We start from the raw sequence: 15,069 nt of genomic DNA, 5'->3' as shown, positions 1-15,069 counted from the left end.
AGAGAGATCTGGCCAATGCTCATGCCAGAAAGAAATGCAAGTACAGAATCAAGAATTGATTGCTGACCGCGAGGTCGATGGCTGTGATGTACAATACTTCCTTCTTCGAGCTTGCAGTGGAGGCATCTGCAACACATCATTAATCAGATTTCTTACTGTCATTGGTGTACACAAGGGAAGAGGAAAGACCATAATAGATCGTATCGCCAGAACAGCTTGCACTTAAAATCAGCTACACTACCTGGTTACATCAGAGTACGAAAGTATTCCAGCAGATTGAATTCACACCATGACTCAGAATATGCTCTGAAGGAAAAGTGATGTCTGGTATCCCTTCAAACTGGCTTAACCCACCAGAGTCGCATGCAAAAATCGAGAGACCTCCGAGCATAAATCGTTTTTTAAATTTGTTTACATCGTCGAGGCTCATGGAAGAATGACCACACTGAATGGATCAGGACATAGCAGACAAAAACGGGACACAAAACACGCATGTATGGGGAAGGAAACTCTTTTGAGGAAAAACTGGAAAATTAGGAGGGATTTGTACGGGGTTAACGGGGGTCCAGAAGGGAGAATAGAAAAGATCATGGCTTTTGATTCGGTGTGATCTGAGATGCTGGTGAACAGCTGTCTTGAAGATCTGGAGGGAAGAATGAGATTGAAGATGATGTGGAAGTTGATTCCACAGGCGGAGAAAAAAAAAAGAGGAACACATGAGTGGAGGTGAGCAGTAAATCCAGGATTTAGGTAGTTTTACCAAAACAAGGTTGATGGTGGACAGTGTGAGCCCTGCAGAAACCTTGGCGGGACAAAGCACGGAAAGTGCGGAGGGTGCAAGACCAGAAAGGAGGTGGTAGAGCGCAGGGACACCACCGACCTGTCTGCGATGGTGAAGTGATAAGCCCATGGACTCTGCTTCATTGTGGGAGATTCCAATGATCCTGAAGGCCTTGGTTTCCACAGCATCAGGTGTGTCAAGGAAAGACTTTGTTTGACGGAAGATGCCCAGTTGGTGGCTGGCTTTGGAGGCCAACCTTGAAGTGTTGTTTGCTTAAGAAAGATCATGGCTGATAGTAAGACCCAGGAGTTTGAATGAGTGACTTACTCAAAAATTGTTAAGAAAGTATATGGGGGGAGGGGAGGTGGGGGAGGGTTGCCAGATGGTTCTTTCGGGGAGAGAGAGAGAGAGAGAGAGAGAGAGAGAGAGAGAGAGAGAGAGAGAGAGAGAGAGAGAGAGAGAGAGAGAGAGAGAGAGAGAGAGAGAGAGAGAGAAAGAGAGAGAGATAGAGAAAGAGATAAAGAAAGAGATAGAGAAAGAGATAGAGACAGAGAGAGGGAAAGAGAAAGAGAAAGAGACAGAGAGAAAGAGAAAGAGAGACAGAGAAAGATAAAGACAGAGAAAGAGAGAGACAGAGATAGAGAGAGAGAGAGAGAGAGAGAGAGAGAGAGAGAGAGAGAGAGAGAGAGAGAGAGAGAGAGAGAGAGAGAGAGAAGAGAAAGAGAAAGAGATAGAGAAAGAGAAAGAGAAAGAGAAAGAGATAGAGAAAGAGACAGAGACAGAGACAGAGACAGAGACAGAGACAGAGACAGAGACAGAGACAGAGACAGAGACAGAGACAGAGACAGAGATAGAGATAGAGATAGAGATAGAGATAGAGATAGAGATAGAGAGAGAGAGAGAGAGACATTTTTTGGATTGAAAGATATATTCCAAGTGTGTGACCAGCTTGTAATTTTTTCAAGGTTTGAAGAGAGAGAAGAAGCTGCAGCCCGCCTATCTGAAGGATGAGGGATGTCACGGCAGAGGGTGGAATTATCAGCAAATCGATAAAGAGGATTTTCCAGAGAGAAAGAGAGATCACTGATGAAGATGAGGAATAGGACTGGCCCAGAACACTGCCTTGGGGCACTGCAGCCTTGACAGGGAGAAGAGATTAAAGGATTATGTTGAGTGCCACACGTTGAGTGCCAAGAATGGTAGGATAATTGAAGATGAGATGGGATGAATCTGTGCATGGGAGAGAGAGAAGGTTTCTGTGGAAGAATTCCCAGGCTAGTCTGGTGGCTTATCGGCATATTTTGAGTCAATCGTTACAAAGCGGATACAAGCACCAAACTTGGTATGGATGTTTGATATATCAAACCATTCAAAATTAGGCAAGGAGCCCAGACGAAATATTCGGAGGTATTGTGTAATACATCAGAATTTACCGTCTATCAAAATCTACCCCAAGTTTAACAGTCAAAACATTTCTTGTGAAAAGCTGCAAAGTTTTTCTTCATTCAATATGTCAAAATATGTATCTGGTCTACATATATATATATATATATATATATATATATATATATATATATATATATATATATATATATATATATATATATATATATATACATACATATACTTACATATATATATATATATATATATATATATATATATATATATATATATATATATATATACATACATATATATACATACATATATATACATACATATATATATATATTTCGTCTTTCGGCTGCTCCCGTTAGGGGTCGCCACAGCGGATCATCCGTTATGATCTGCATACTGATTTGGCATAGGTTTTACGCCAGATGCCCTTCCTGACGCAACCCTGGTCGCCTCTTACGACACAGGGATAAGGATTGGGTTTCGCCATGATTCTGGGCTGCTCTACACCCTTTCATAGCGCGGCCCAGCACAGAGCTCCCGTCCTCAAGCGATCCTCCAACCCAAGCCTCTGAGTAACCGGATTACAGGCGCACGCCACGACACCCGGTATATATATATATATATATATATATATATATATATATATATATATATATATATATATATATATATATATATATATATATATATATATATATATATAAATATATATATATATATATATATATATATATATATATATATATATATATATATATATATATATATATATATATATATATATATATATATATATATATATATATATATATATATATATATATATATATATATATATATATATATATATATATATATATATATATATATATATATATATATATATATATATATATATATATATATATATATATATATATATATATATATATATATATATATATATATATATATATATATATATATATATATATATATATATATATATATATATATGGGGATTTGTACAAGAAGGGCCTATGTGCATTTTTTCCATTTTTGGGTTTATTCCCGAAAAGTACTTAGGTTTAGTTATATTTTCTGGTGCTAGAATGACTAAGGTGTATTGCACAGCAGGATACGATACATGAGGCCAACGTGTGTTTTATTCTGCCATAAATTTTATATATATATATATATATATATATATCTCAAACTAAGTACTTTTAGGGAATAAACCCCAAAATGTAAAAAATGCACATCGGCCCTTGTTGTACCAAGCCCCAGATATACAAGCCTGAGAGGCACAAAATACACTTACACAATATCAGTGTGAGATAGCCACAGAATTCACATACCAAAAATGTGCAAATCAATTTGTTGATTTATGACAATTGCATTTGCACAAAGGAGAGCAGTCAAGGCTAGCCTGTCCACATTTACAGCGAGTACAGTCTGTTTTACAAGAACATCGAATTAATTCCTGACAGGCAACTGACACTTCAGGAACTGTTAGCCATCGAGGATCCCAAGCTTATGATTCTTTAATACATCCAAAGTCACTTGGAGAAGGTAGTGATTGGTTTGTGAGGGTGCTTGTTGTCCAGATACCAGTTTGATAAATGGCACGTTTTACGTGTTGTGGCATTCTGAGTTGGTGGTAGCCTTTCCATTGAAATTTTTCTCTTACATAAATGGTCTTTTCTTATTTCGTTGATACTACTGGACACACTTGTTCGATCATAGAGAATAACAACAAACTGTTCTATACTACGAAAGTCATCGGATTCTTCATCTATCAGCTGGAAGGGATTGTCAGCGAACCGGATAAGGACATCAGTGACATCACTGTAGGCTTGCCAAGCTTGCCATGCAGACAACTTCACATTTCCTTTCAGGGCAGACGTAGTATCACAGCTTGTTAACGCATGGAAAACAGGCAAAGCACGAGATTTATCCATACCAAGGTTGTCAGATAGGTTGTATATATCGAACTCTCTGTAGTTCTTGCCCATTCCAAACTCTACCCGTATTTTGACTGAAGGTTGAACAGCTAGGAAATGGTGCAGTGTGCCAAGAATAATGACTACAACATCTGTGTCCACCATACGAACCGCCACTGTTACACAGCCATGATTCAGTGCATGCAGTACATGAACCATCATCCTGGTGTCGGCTTCTTCTTGATTACAATATCCCATCACAACTTCTGTTGTGGTGAACACAACTGAGGATCCACTGGTGATGTACATGACTTTACCAAGAGGGCAAGCATCTTGAGAGACTTTACCAGTCAAGAACCGAAAGAGCTCCTCCTTGTTGTTCTCATCTTGCAGAAAATCTTTCCAGTTCCCGGGTAACCTCACATGTCCAGACACCTTTCGATGCAGTCCCTTTCCCCGCTTCTCTCGAGTGGAATTCTTTTGACTATCAGGAATGTAGCTGTCCTAAACAAGGTCAAGCTGTTTACACGCTTGGAGATGTCTTTGAATGTGTGGAATGAAGACTTTGTCTGCAAATTCATCGAATGTTACCATTCGCTGGTTGACAGACTGTGGACAATAGCAGCACCATCCAAGACCTTGCAGTCATAGATCTGGGGCCTGTCAGCTGTGTCTGTAATCTCCATAGACTTTAGTAGATCTGATTTGTTACTCAGTAAGTGAAGCTTTCCAAAGTCTGACAAAGATGGTGGGTATGATTGTACTTCATGGTAGAAGAATTCATCTAAGTCACTACTGCGACTTTGCATCAATATATATAATTGGCCAAACAGCTCAACATTGTTTTGAAGAACCTTAATCTTCTTTCCTTGTGTCGTTGTAACCTTGTGTTGTGGTCTCTTGAAAAGAGGACGGCTGTTCTTCTTTATCGGGTTCATGACGTTGGAACTTCTGTGTACTATGACATCCTGGACATACTGCTCATACTGTCTCTTTCCTGTTTCCTCTAGTCTTTTCAGGCCATCGACTACTGATTTTTCTGCACAGTTCCTACTGTCAAGTGTCACCAACTCCTCAAAGTCATCTAGGAAGGGATTCCCCATTTTCTGTATTGTTTCTGTGAGCGCTGTAACATGTTTCTTAAACGTTCTCTGTGTGGCAGGTCCCTGTTCGTGATTAAGGAAATTATTGGGGTCTTCCTCATCATCGTCCCTCAGATATTCATCTTCAAATAGCCTCTGAAGCCTTGACAATTCAGGTCCTGACAACATCCATCTTCGGAAACCACTTGGATTTTCTGTTAGTCCCATGCAACCACCTGAGCTCTTAACATATCGATTTTCCTGCTCATGCGCCTGATCGAAGGGTATTGAGGAGAACTTGTTGGATGTCTTGGAAATGACCCAGTTTCCTTCCTTTTCGAATTCGTCTCGAATGGTAGTTGGCAGTGACTTCATGTCTTTGATATGTATTGGCAGCCATCTGGCATAATTGGTGTGATCTAGAGCAAAGAACAATGGTGCTAACTGTTCCAAGACCTCAACATATCACGGAAAGTTATTTTCTCTGTGAGCACGGACAAATACGAGAATGAGGGTTTCGTACAGAATTATAAGATCCCAAAACATGAAAGTTGGGCTCTTCTCAACCATGTGTTTTAACCAGGCAGTGTAGGTGTCATTGTCACGAGATTGTCTGGAGAGGGAGAAAGCCTCTTGCTGTAGGATATGAAGAGTAGCGAGTGTGACTTGGTGGGCGTGTCGTGTTCGAGTAAGGTGGGCAGCTTTCAGCATTGAGTCTGCTCTACCAGCTGATGCTATTTCGGATTCAGCAAGACATGATGTCCATCCAGAACCTTCTAATAGATCACCCATGGTTTTCCACAACACCATCTCTGTACGTAATCCGCCAAGCATTACAACATACGTCTTCTCTCCATGGGTTAATGGCCATTTCCACTGAACAAACTTTGCCAAAGCATACAGCAGCTGATCGAACATTGTAACTGGTATTTGTCCTGGATTCAAATGGTCGATTGCCTTCCTCTGTATATCCATACCATGTTTTATCATTGCTGGAGTTGACGACTTTTCATAGAAGATAGTTAACAGTGCAGATAAGGCAGGTAAGCAATCATCACTGTGCTTCTGGGAAGCATGGAAGGCAGCCCATGCAACACCATCACTTCTTTCATCACAATTGTCCTTGATAACGTTCAATACATGGTTCTTCCAGTAAGCTTCCTGGACCAATTCATCATTCAAACGACTTGGATAATGTGGAACATCACTTGGGGGCACCAGGACATTGGATGTCGATATTGATACGGCTGGTACTATAGCATAGTCGTCTGGAAGATAATGCTTCTTTGACACATCAACAAAGCTAGGGGATGACCTTGTAATACCCAAGTTCTCATTGGAAGGGAACTGGAACAGACTGATTCCTGTACCGTGAAAAGAACTTGAAGCTGTAGTGGACGAGAGATTATGATCTATATTGTCGAGAGCTCCAACAGTAAACAATCCCTTCCGAAGACAAGATGGAGCAACTACACCTTCCGCTTTATAATGTTGGCTCACTGAAGAAGCTATACAGTCTTCCAGTCCATTACTCTATCATATGATATACTGATACCAAACTGATACAGTTGTTGGAAAAGTTTCTTACATCTTGTAAGAGTATGGATATTTAGACCAATGTAAATTGGAAGTGGAGGTTCTCGTTTGAGGCTATGTCTTGTCATAACGTCTGACTGTGTTGACCTTTTCTTAGTGTTGTACACAATAACTTGTCCTACGGTGAGACAGGCTTGTGAGTCTTGCTTATCTTGATTCTTCAGGTTAGTACCATTGAACACCTGAGAAATGAATGATTTCAGGCTCGAAGGTATCGAGTCTTCTTGACACTTGGGATGGAAACTTCCTTCAAAGTGGAATGGCTGTTGGTTGAAAATGTCATCACGGATTATTTTTGCTGCCTTTGCTGGCACAAAAGCATCAACTGAGAAATCTCTCTTCTTCAGGGCTTCTCGTAGCATATTCGCCATTCCATTTTTGAAGATAAGTATGGTGTTTCTTCCATCTTGTTGCTCTTGAGCTTCAGTGAAGTGTTTCAGCAGCTGATCTTTTAGTCTGGTTCTATTCACAGTCTTAACAATGTCGAAGCCCTTCAATCTTTCTAGGTACAAAGTATGAAGTTCGGATAGCTTGAAGAGAAGGGTTCCATGGTTAACTGCTTTTTCTATGTAACTAATCACTTCCACAAATACACGACTCTCGTTGACCTTCTTATTTAAATCCTCTGGCTCTCTATTCTGTTTTCGCAGTTGAGACCGATATCTATTTCTCAAATTGACGAGGCAGTTGAGGTGATATTTTGCTTCAATGGCTATGAGATCACCACCGGTTATTCTTGAGACAAGTACAGTAGTACACTATCTTTAAGTTCCGTCGCCATTTGTTTGATATTGTTGTTTGCTTCAAAAGTTAATAACTGACTTAAGTCACCAGCTTCACAACCTTTGTCACAGAAGATACAGACTAATTGAACATCAACTGCTTGCCGCTTTCTCAGACGTTGTTCATCAGGTTCTGGGTTAGCCTCCCTCTTCTTTCTGGCTTTGGATAATTTTGTATTATTGTATTTAAGGTTGCAGGATTTGTGCCAAGAAGCAGAATGAGTAGCGAAACCATCAGCAGTTTCTTCCTGTCCAAAGAAAAGTTCTGTTGGTAGCATGCCAATCTCTCTGAACTGCTTGACATTGTCGAGAAATGTCTGATAAGGTCTCACTGCCGTGTCACTGCTCGCACCGGGGCTTTGTAATGGGCACCTAAGAGGTTCTTCAGTAATCTTCTTGCAAATAATGCAGCGGTTCCAGTCTACTTCCATTTTCTGATAGACTGCAAAAAAAAAAAAACAGTTTCACTTTCAATTTATCACAACCACGTAGAACCCCTGTTCTATAATTTACTTCTCATAGTTATTCTAAATATTGAATTCTTATTACTCATTAAGACCTATACAACATGAATAACATCCCAGTTGTAATAAAATACAAATTAACATAACAAAATACAAATTAACAATAAAAGTAGCATCAGAGATGGAAATAATGAGTACTACCAATATCAAAATATTGAATGTGTACTTAGCCATGAAAGGGTTAATATTTTGGATGGGCTCCTACTCAAAATTTGATAGCCATTACCCAGAGGGTATGCACAGAAAATTTGGTGCTTGCATCCAGTCTGTAACAATTATGTCACAAAGCCACTTGACTCGGCTGAGTTAACATCAGGTGCAGTAGAAATGAAAGACCAGTCCTGAAAAGAGATGGTTGCTTGCTGTCCCTGCCACTCTGCTTGAGTGAAATGCCAGACTCACTGGCGTTAAGGCAGCTCTCTGAGAATAGCCAGATGTGTTGACTTTCACAAGCATGTGATCATATGAACCAGAAGGAGCAGAGGAAGAGCAGGAGACATTTATGGGAAAGTTGGTCATCACCAAGTCCAGAAGGGAGAATTTGCCAGTGGGAGAAATCTGGTTTGAAAAGTTCACAGATTGTGTCAGTCCCATGGAGTCACAGAAATCTGTCCATGTTTGAGTGTGAGAGGTATAGGGAATGTTTTAGTGTGAAGGGTGTGAGGGAAGGTTTGAGTGTGTTGGGTGTGGGGGAAGGATTTTTGGGGTGTGGTGAGGGGAAAGCATTGAGACGATGGTGTCAGGAGGGAGGCAGAAAGGGGGGACATGAAGTTTTTAGGTGGTGGGGTGGCTGCTTTTCCCAATTGCATATTCCCAATTTTGGCAGACGGAGATAAAGATCATGGGATGGGGGAATAGAACGGGGGGGAATTGTTTCTACCACAGCAGGAACCCTTTAGAAGGACATGGTAGGATTAAACAAAATTATATATTATAGCAACACTTCTCGAAGTAATATAAAAAAATATAAAAATACATGGAGGTAGCGCACAAGCAAAAACACCAACCACAACAATTTTACATTGTCATTGACACTCACAGATAGAAAATGAAATATGTCTGTTAACTACAACATGCTGTCTTGTGATTTAAACCCTTGATCAGGGAAGCGATGGGAGGCACGTCCCGTAGAGATAAAATAAAGGCTTCTAAGGTGACTGTGATGGTTCTTACCAATGGACTAACCCAGTAAATTGAATGTGATTACTACATCAACGACAAGGGTGCTCGGTAGAGCGTATGCGTCCGTCTGACTCTGGAGTCGGATCTTCACCAAAATCAAATCGATTCGTCCAAATTTCATCCGAATCCGTCCACAACTTTTTGAGATATCCTGCACACAAACAAACAGACTGACAAACAGAGCGGGGTGAAAACATAACCACCATCCACCTTCGGTGGGCGGGGTTAACAATTCCCTTCTTGTCGGGTATGCCAAGGAAAGCCTTTGATATGTCATACACGAGCCAGATGGCAAGGTATTCTTAATTATTTTTTTTGAAGGTGATTTGAGCAGGGATTTGTGATTTGTTCAGGGTATCGATAATATCCCACCAACTCTTCACGAAAGACGCTATGGGATCTTTAAAGTCCACCACCTAATGTCAGCACAACTCAGGATGGAGCACTTTGCGATGTAGTACCCTACCTGCGAAGCACCGATCCGACAGGTCATCGTCGGGTCGCAGATCAAACGCAGAGGAGACAGCTGAAAGGTCATTTTGTGCACGACCTTCACACAGTCCTGTCGTAGAGTAACACGCACACATGTACAACCACAACGCAAAAATATGCGAGGGAAAATATTTTTACCTGCACTTTGTTGGTCAGCTCTTGGTTGTTGGTGAGAAGCTCATCCTTGTTCTCAGCCCATTGTTTCTCCCCACTCTGAAAAAGATCACACATGGACATGCTGTTGCGATACGATGCTTCAGTAATCCCTCTCCATGTCAGTGTAAGCAAAAACACCAGTAAATGAACAACAATTTGAACTTTCTAACAGTCAAAATATTTGCCCAAACAAATGTTGGGAAGAATGAACACTTTCTAACAACGACCTGACAAGATTACCTGGACATGGAAGATTGTGATAAAGAGTACTTATTTGGCGAATGCATATTTGGGTGGAATTTTGGATTTCAGCATTGCTGGTTGCATCATTGATGAGCTGGGCCAACGATGCAGGGCCATGACCTTTCGGGTAGTAATTTGGAATTTCGCCGGGTAGGTGGGCAGTACAAAAAATAATTAATTCCCTTCCTTCATTTAAAGTGATAGGATTGTAAACTTATGAGTTACATATGTGTGCTTCAGACATGTATATTGTTTTCTGAAAGCAAGCTTGTTAAATAATTATACAATGCTCAAGGAAACATGTTTCTTCATGAAGTAATTAATTTTTTTCAATTAAGCTTTATTTTCCCAAGGGTTAGAATTCCCAACACATCTCCCAAGGGGGCAATCTATTTATTATGTACAGACGGAGAGAAGGGTGGTGAAAATTTCAGCCATACTTGAATACGTAATAAATAGATAAATTCTGATCTGCATTGAAAAGAAAGTTTTGGCTGAAGTTTTACTGCAGGTTGAATTGAAGAGAATACTTTTCCAATTTATGTTATATTGAGAAGACTTAAGTTTTAATGTGGACTAGACGACCCTTGAACCCGCTGGGTTCCCGTTGTGACAACGGTTGATGAAAAAAAATCATTTCAAGAAAGAAAAAAAGATAGCTCCAGCGAACTATACCGCTGAGGTTGTTTACATTGATCAAATTCTCCCGAAGAGTACTTGACTGAATCGGGAATTGATTTTTTAATAATTTTTTTTCATTGCCTGATTTGAACGAAACTTTATACTGCACACCGCAGGAGAATGGTGAATAAGGTGGCCCCCAAATTTTTGCACTATTGTGTACCGTTTTGGCTGTATTTGGGAAACATACATACATACATACATACATATATACATACATACATACAAGATGAAAGTTTTAGTAATATATAGATATTGAAAGAAAGCCGGTTCAGATGGGAACACCGAATAACAGGCAAACTCGATATTTACTGCGACAGAGCGTCGTATATCTGATGGTGTTATTCGACAAGATGGTTCTGATCTGTCGAGTCTGGGTTCGATTCCTGACCCAATGATAAACTCTCAGTTTGGTGTTTTACAGCCAGTGCATTCCATCACAAGGTGCTCCGTCTATCAGATGAATGTTAAATTGGGTGTCCTAACTGCGAGCTTGCAAGCTGGTGGATGTTAAAGATCCCACGGTGTCTTTCTCAAAGACGAGTATATCGTTCTCTCTGACATCCTGAACAAATTACAGATTCTTGCCCAAATGTTAGACCTGGTTGGTGAACATAATCGACTCAAAACTACACCTTCAGCTGACCACATAGGCAGGTGAGATAAATTATGACCGTAAACTGTCATCCCAATGATTCACAGGCAGCGCGATTCGTCAACATGTTCCTTGGATGGACATTAAACTGGGTGTCTTGTCTGCCGGCATTAGTTAGTGGATGCTGAGGATCCAACGGAGTCCTTCTCAAAGAGTATATGAGCAATAGCTAGCACCCTCTACAAATTCCAAATTCCTGCCCCAACTACTGCTGGGAAGGTAATGGCAAACCACTTCGTACAACGCCTTGCCAAGAAACTGCTTCGGCAGCACCGGCTCTCTGTAACAGAGTATGGTACATCAGAATCAGTCATAGTGGAAGTCACAATGTCTGAAACGCAATATTTATCTCGCAATACCAAAATAGCACAAAGTACACCAACAGAGAAGAAGAACTATGCCAACTCATGGTAATGAGAAACTCTGTTTCAATACAAACCTCTGAATGCTCCACTGGCACAAGATCTGGCAGCACAGCGCTTCACAACAGCCATCCAGACTCACTGCTGTGTTCCAAGGCTATATTTCCTGGAATCATTTATGTTTCCCGATCACTCCCATCTTTCACTGTTTGTCCACAGACGGCTTTCTTTGATTAATTTCACCTTTTGTCTCGTTTGGTTGCCAAAGCGGGTTCCAAGTCATGGCACCGATTTTGTCTGTGCGCAGGTACTCACGTTATTGCTGCTTCGTGTACTCACTTGAGCATAGACAGGTAAATAAGTTAAACTGCAAGGAAATCACGACAAAAGGTGATGCATTCAGTGCGCATTAAAACAAAACAACAACAAACAACAATTGGTCCATCCAACCTCTCAACTCAGTGTTGCCATGCAAGATATAACGGAAAAATGGACATCACTACCTGGTCACAGGTGTTCCAAACGCGCAAGGTACAGTCGTTTATTCAATGAGCACAACTTCATCGAAAGTTCGTAAAATGTTCTATATCGACACTCTGATATGATGTTATAGCTTCAGTAACTTCTATGGTTGTGGCAATCAGACGCCTGCTTTTGGACCCGAAAGAGCGAAAAGAAACCGAATCGTAAACCGCACGTCATGCTGAACCTCAGGTCACTGGATAATGTTCTAGTTCGCCAAGCCGAAAGGAGAACCAACAGAAGGTTCACAGGAGAAGATGACAACATGGGCTACTGCTGAGAGTTTTCTCTGCCTCGCCAGGTTTTGCATGTGGCACTTCAAAGCGGCGCTCGCAATTACAGCACTCATGGCAAATTTAGAACATTACCGAATGACAGCCATGAAAAGGCTCGCAACTTGTAGTATGATCCAGTTCGCATCGTGTAGAACCTTCAAAGCAAATAATAAACACCGTCGCATTCAAAGGTACATACAAAACACTTTAGGAAGTCTCGGGATTTCAATAAAGTTTCCTGAACGGTTCTAACTTACCTCCTTCATAAGACATTTGCGACAAATCAACCGCAGAGTTCACAAAGACGGAGGAAAGCCAACGTTGTCCACCCACTGCCCCCCCCCAAAAAAAACCTCCCACATCAAAGTTGCAACCTTCATAAACCTTTCCATCGGATTGTGGTCCTTCTCAATTTACGACGAGAAGTTGAAGGTGAGTGAAGCTATCATGCCTGCCCCCAAAGTACAAGTATCTGCTGACAGGGCCAGCAATGCTTCTGATTTCCGTCCAATAGCGAAATGAATAACGCTTTCATAATGATGCCAAATGGGGGCATTAAAGGATTTCAAAGGCATCAAATTAGTCCCGCAGATCCCTTTATCTCAGCTGGGAGCGGCTTGCTATTTCCGAGCAGAGCAACGTTATAAAGCTACCTGTGGACATAAAGGCTTGCCAAAAAAAAATTGTGCAATAATAACACACCATGAAATAAATCAGTGTGAACCCCCCCCCACCCAAACCCCACCCAATGCCCTCTTTCTTCCCTTCCCAGAGTTAGGGTTTCGAAAAACTGTCTCAACTACACGGTTAAAGGATGTACAACGAACTTGCTTTACGTTCACCAGAGTGTGCTCACAACAAATTGACTGGAAGGAACCCCCAGGAAAATCGAAGCAGAGTCGATGCCAGCTCGCACTCACCCACCAATGGTCAGTGTGCCATTTCTCCGCCCAGCAATGAACTGTCATCCCTGCCCGGTGTTGCACGGGCAGGGTGATTCATCAATGTGTGTGCAGTCTTGCGGATGGACGTTAAACTGGGCATCCCATCTGCCAGACATCAGTTGTTAGATGTTAAATATTCCACGGTGTCTTTCGCGAAGAGTAGTTGAGCTATCGCCGGCATCCTGAACAAATTACAAATTGCTGCCCTAACCTACAGAGGGCATTGCATCATTGCCAAAGCCATGCCCTCAACCAATGATACTACCTAGCAGCCTTGTACTGCAGAAAGAAGATGAGTGTGTCATTTTTAAACAAATTAAATTCCTATCAGGTTATTGTTTGCAATAATATATATCAACTCTCATCTCAGCAATGCCAAAAGAAGATAAGAAAGAGACGGAAAGATACTTGTACATATATCATATTGTCATATGGTAAAGTAAGGTAAGGTGTTGGCCAAAGTCGGAGGTGACGCGGATGTTCATCTATCACTAGGCACTACTACTTGGGTAGGGAGAGGGGGGAAGCATCACTACTGTAACCAGATACTATAGTTGATCTCATACCTCATTTTGCTGACCTCAAAAAGATTACAAGCTCTGTCGACCCATCTGGTGCCATTTTGTCACAACTGGGTTTTGAACCCAAGATCCTGAGCCAACCGCCTTAACCGTTAAGCCACTATCAGGCATTGTTGTCATAAAGGTATGTTATATGATCGAAATGACATTGCACTGTCGCAATCAAGTTACCTCCACCCCTATCCCCCACTCCTATAACTTCTACTTGTGGATTCCTTGTTGAATTTATACTTTGCTTTGGCTTTGGAGGTCCACTGACATTTTGACCTCCACAGCAATATCTGACAGTTATATATTTCACCATGCTGAGCAATGATCTCCAGGGCATGGCATTAACGCTGCCAGACATTCAAATGCTATGTGGCAGACAGAGTCAGGGCCGATTGATCTGCAATTCATTTCATTGCAGGACTCAGCGCTGTTCCGTTTGCATGTGTGGGATCGGGGTCACAAATATCCTTCCAGTTTTGAGATCTGCTGTGGAGGGAAGGAAACATTCAGATACAGCTTTGTAGAAATGGTCTCTTTAAGTTCATCCTTTTCTTGATCATCTTGGAACTTTGGGCTCTCCGCTTCTACTGCTCGTCTAAGAGCTAAATGACAGAGGGAAGCAAGTTTACAGACTGATAGAGTATCAAAGGGGAAAAGGGAGACCACATGAGTGGATGAGCAGCACAAAAGGAAAGGGGCAGGAGGGGGGTCAGTGAGTGTGGAAGAGAGCGGGGGGGGGGGGGATGGGGTATGGAAGAAAGCACGAGGAGATGAAGGACAGCACTCTTAAAGGACTGGAGAGAGGGGAACAAGATAACAGACACAGAAAGTCAATTCCACAGCAGAGAGAATAGAGGGATGAAGGAAGGCAGGAGAGAGTTCAGCTTGGAATTAGAG

General features: G+C 41.3%; 1 protein-coding gene and 1 pseudogene across 3 annotated transcripts in view; both read right to left on the bottom strand.

Moving 5' to 3' along the window:
- Positions 1-15,069, bottom strand: part of LOC147035654 (uncharacterized) — an 89,571-nt gene that overhangs the window by 9,636 nt on the left and 64,866 nt on the right. For 2 of the 3 annotated variants that reach the window (XM_085846009.1, XM_085846015.1), the window contains exon 1: positions 9,737-9,890. In XM_085846009.1, coding sequence (XP_085702135.1) covers positions 9,737-9,857 — 121 coding nt within the window. In that variant the 5' untranslated portion in view covers positions 9,858-9,890. The other variant, XM_085846002.1, reaches the window with a different exon arrangement.
- LOC147035655 (uncharacterized) lies at positions 3,470-7,999 on the bottom strand (annotated as a pseudogene).

Source organism: Eptatretus burgeri, chromosome 1 (genome assembly GCF_056783735.1).
Source record: "Eptatretus burgeri isolate ZD-2024b chromosome 1, Ebu_testis_v1, whole genome shotgun sequence".
In the NCBI taxonomy this organism is placed as follows: Eukaryota; Metazoa; Chordata; class Myxini; order Myxiniformes; family Myxinidae; genus Eptatretus; species Eptatretus burgeri.
This window is presented reverse-complemented; position numbering and strand designations above follow the sequence as displayed.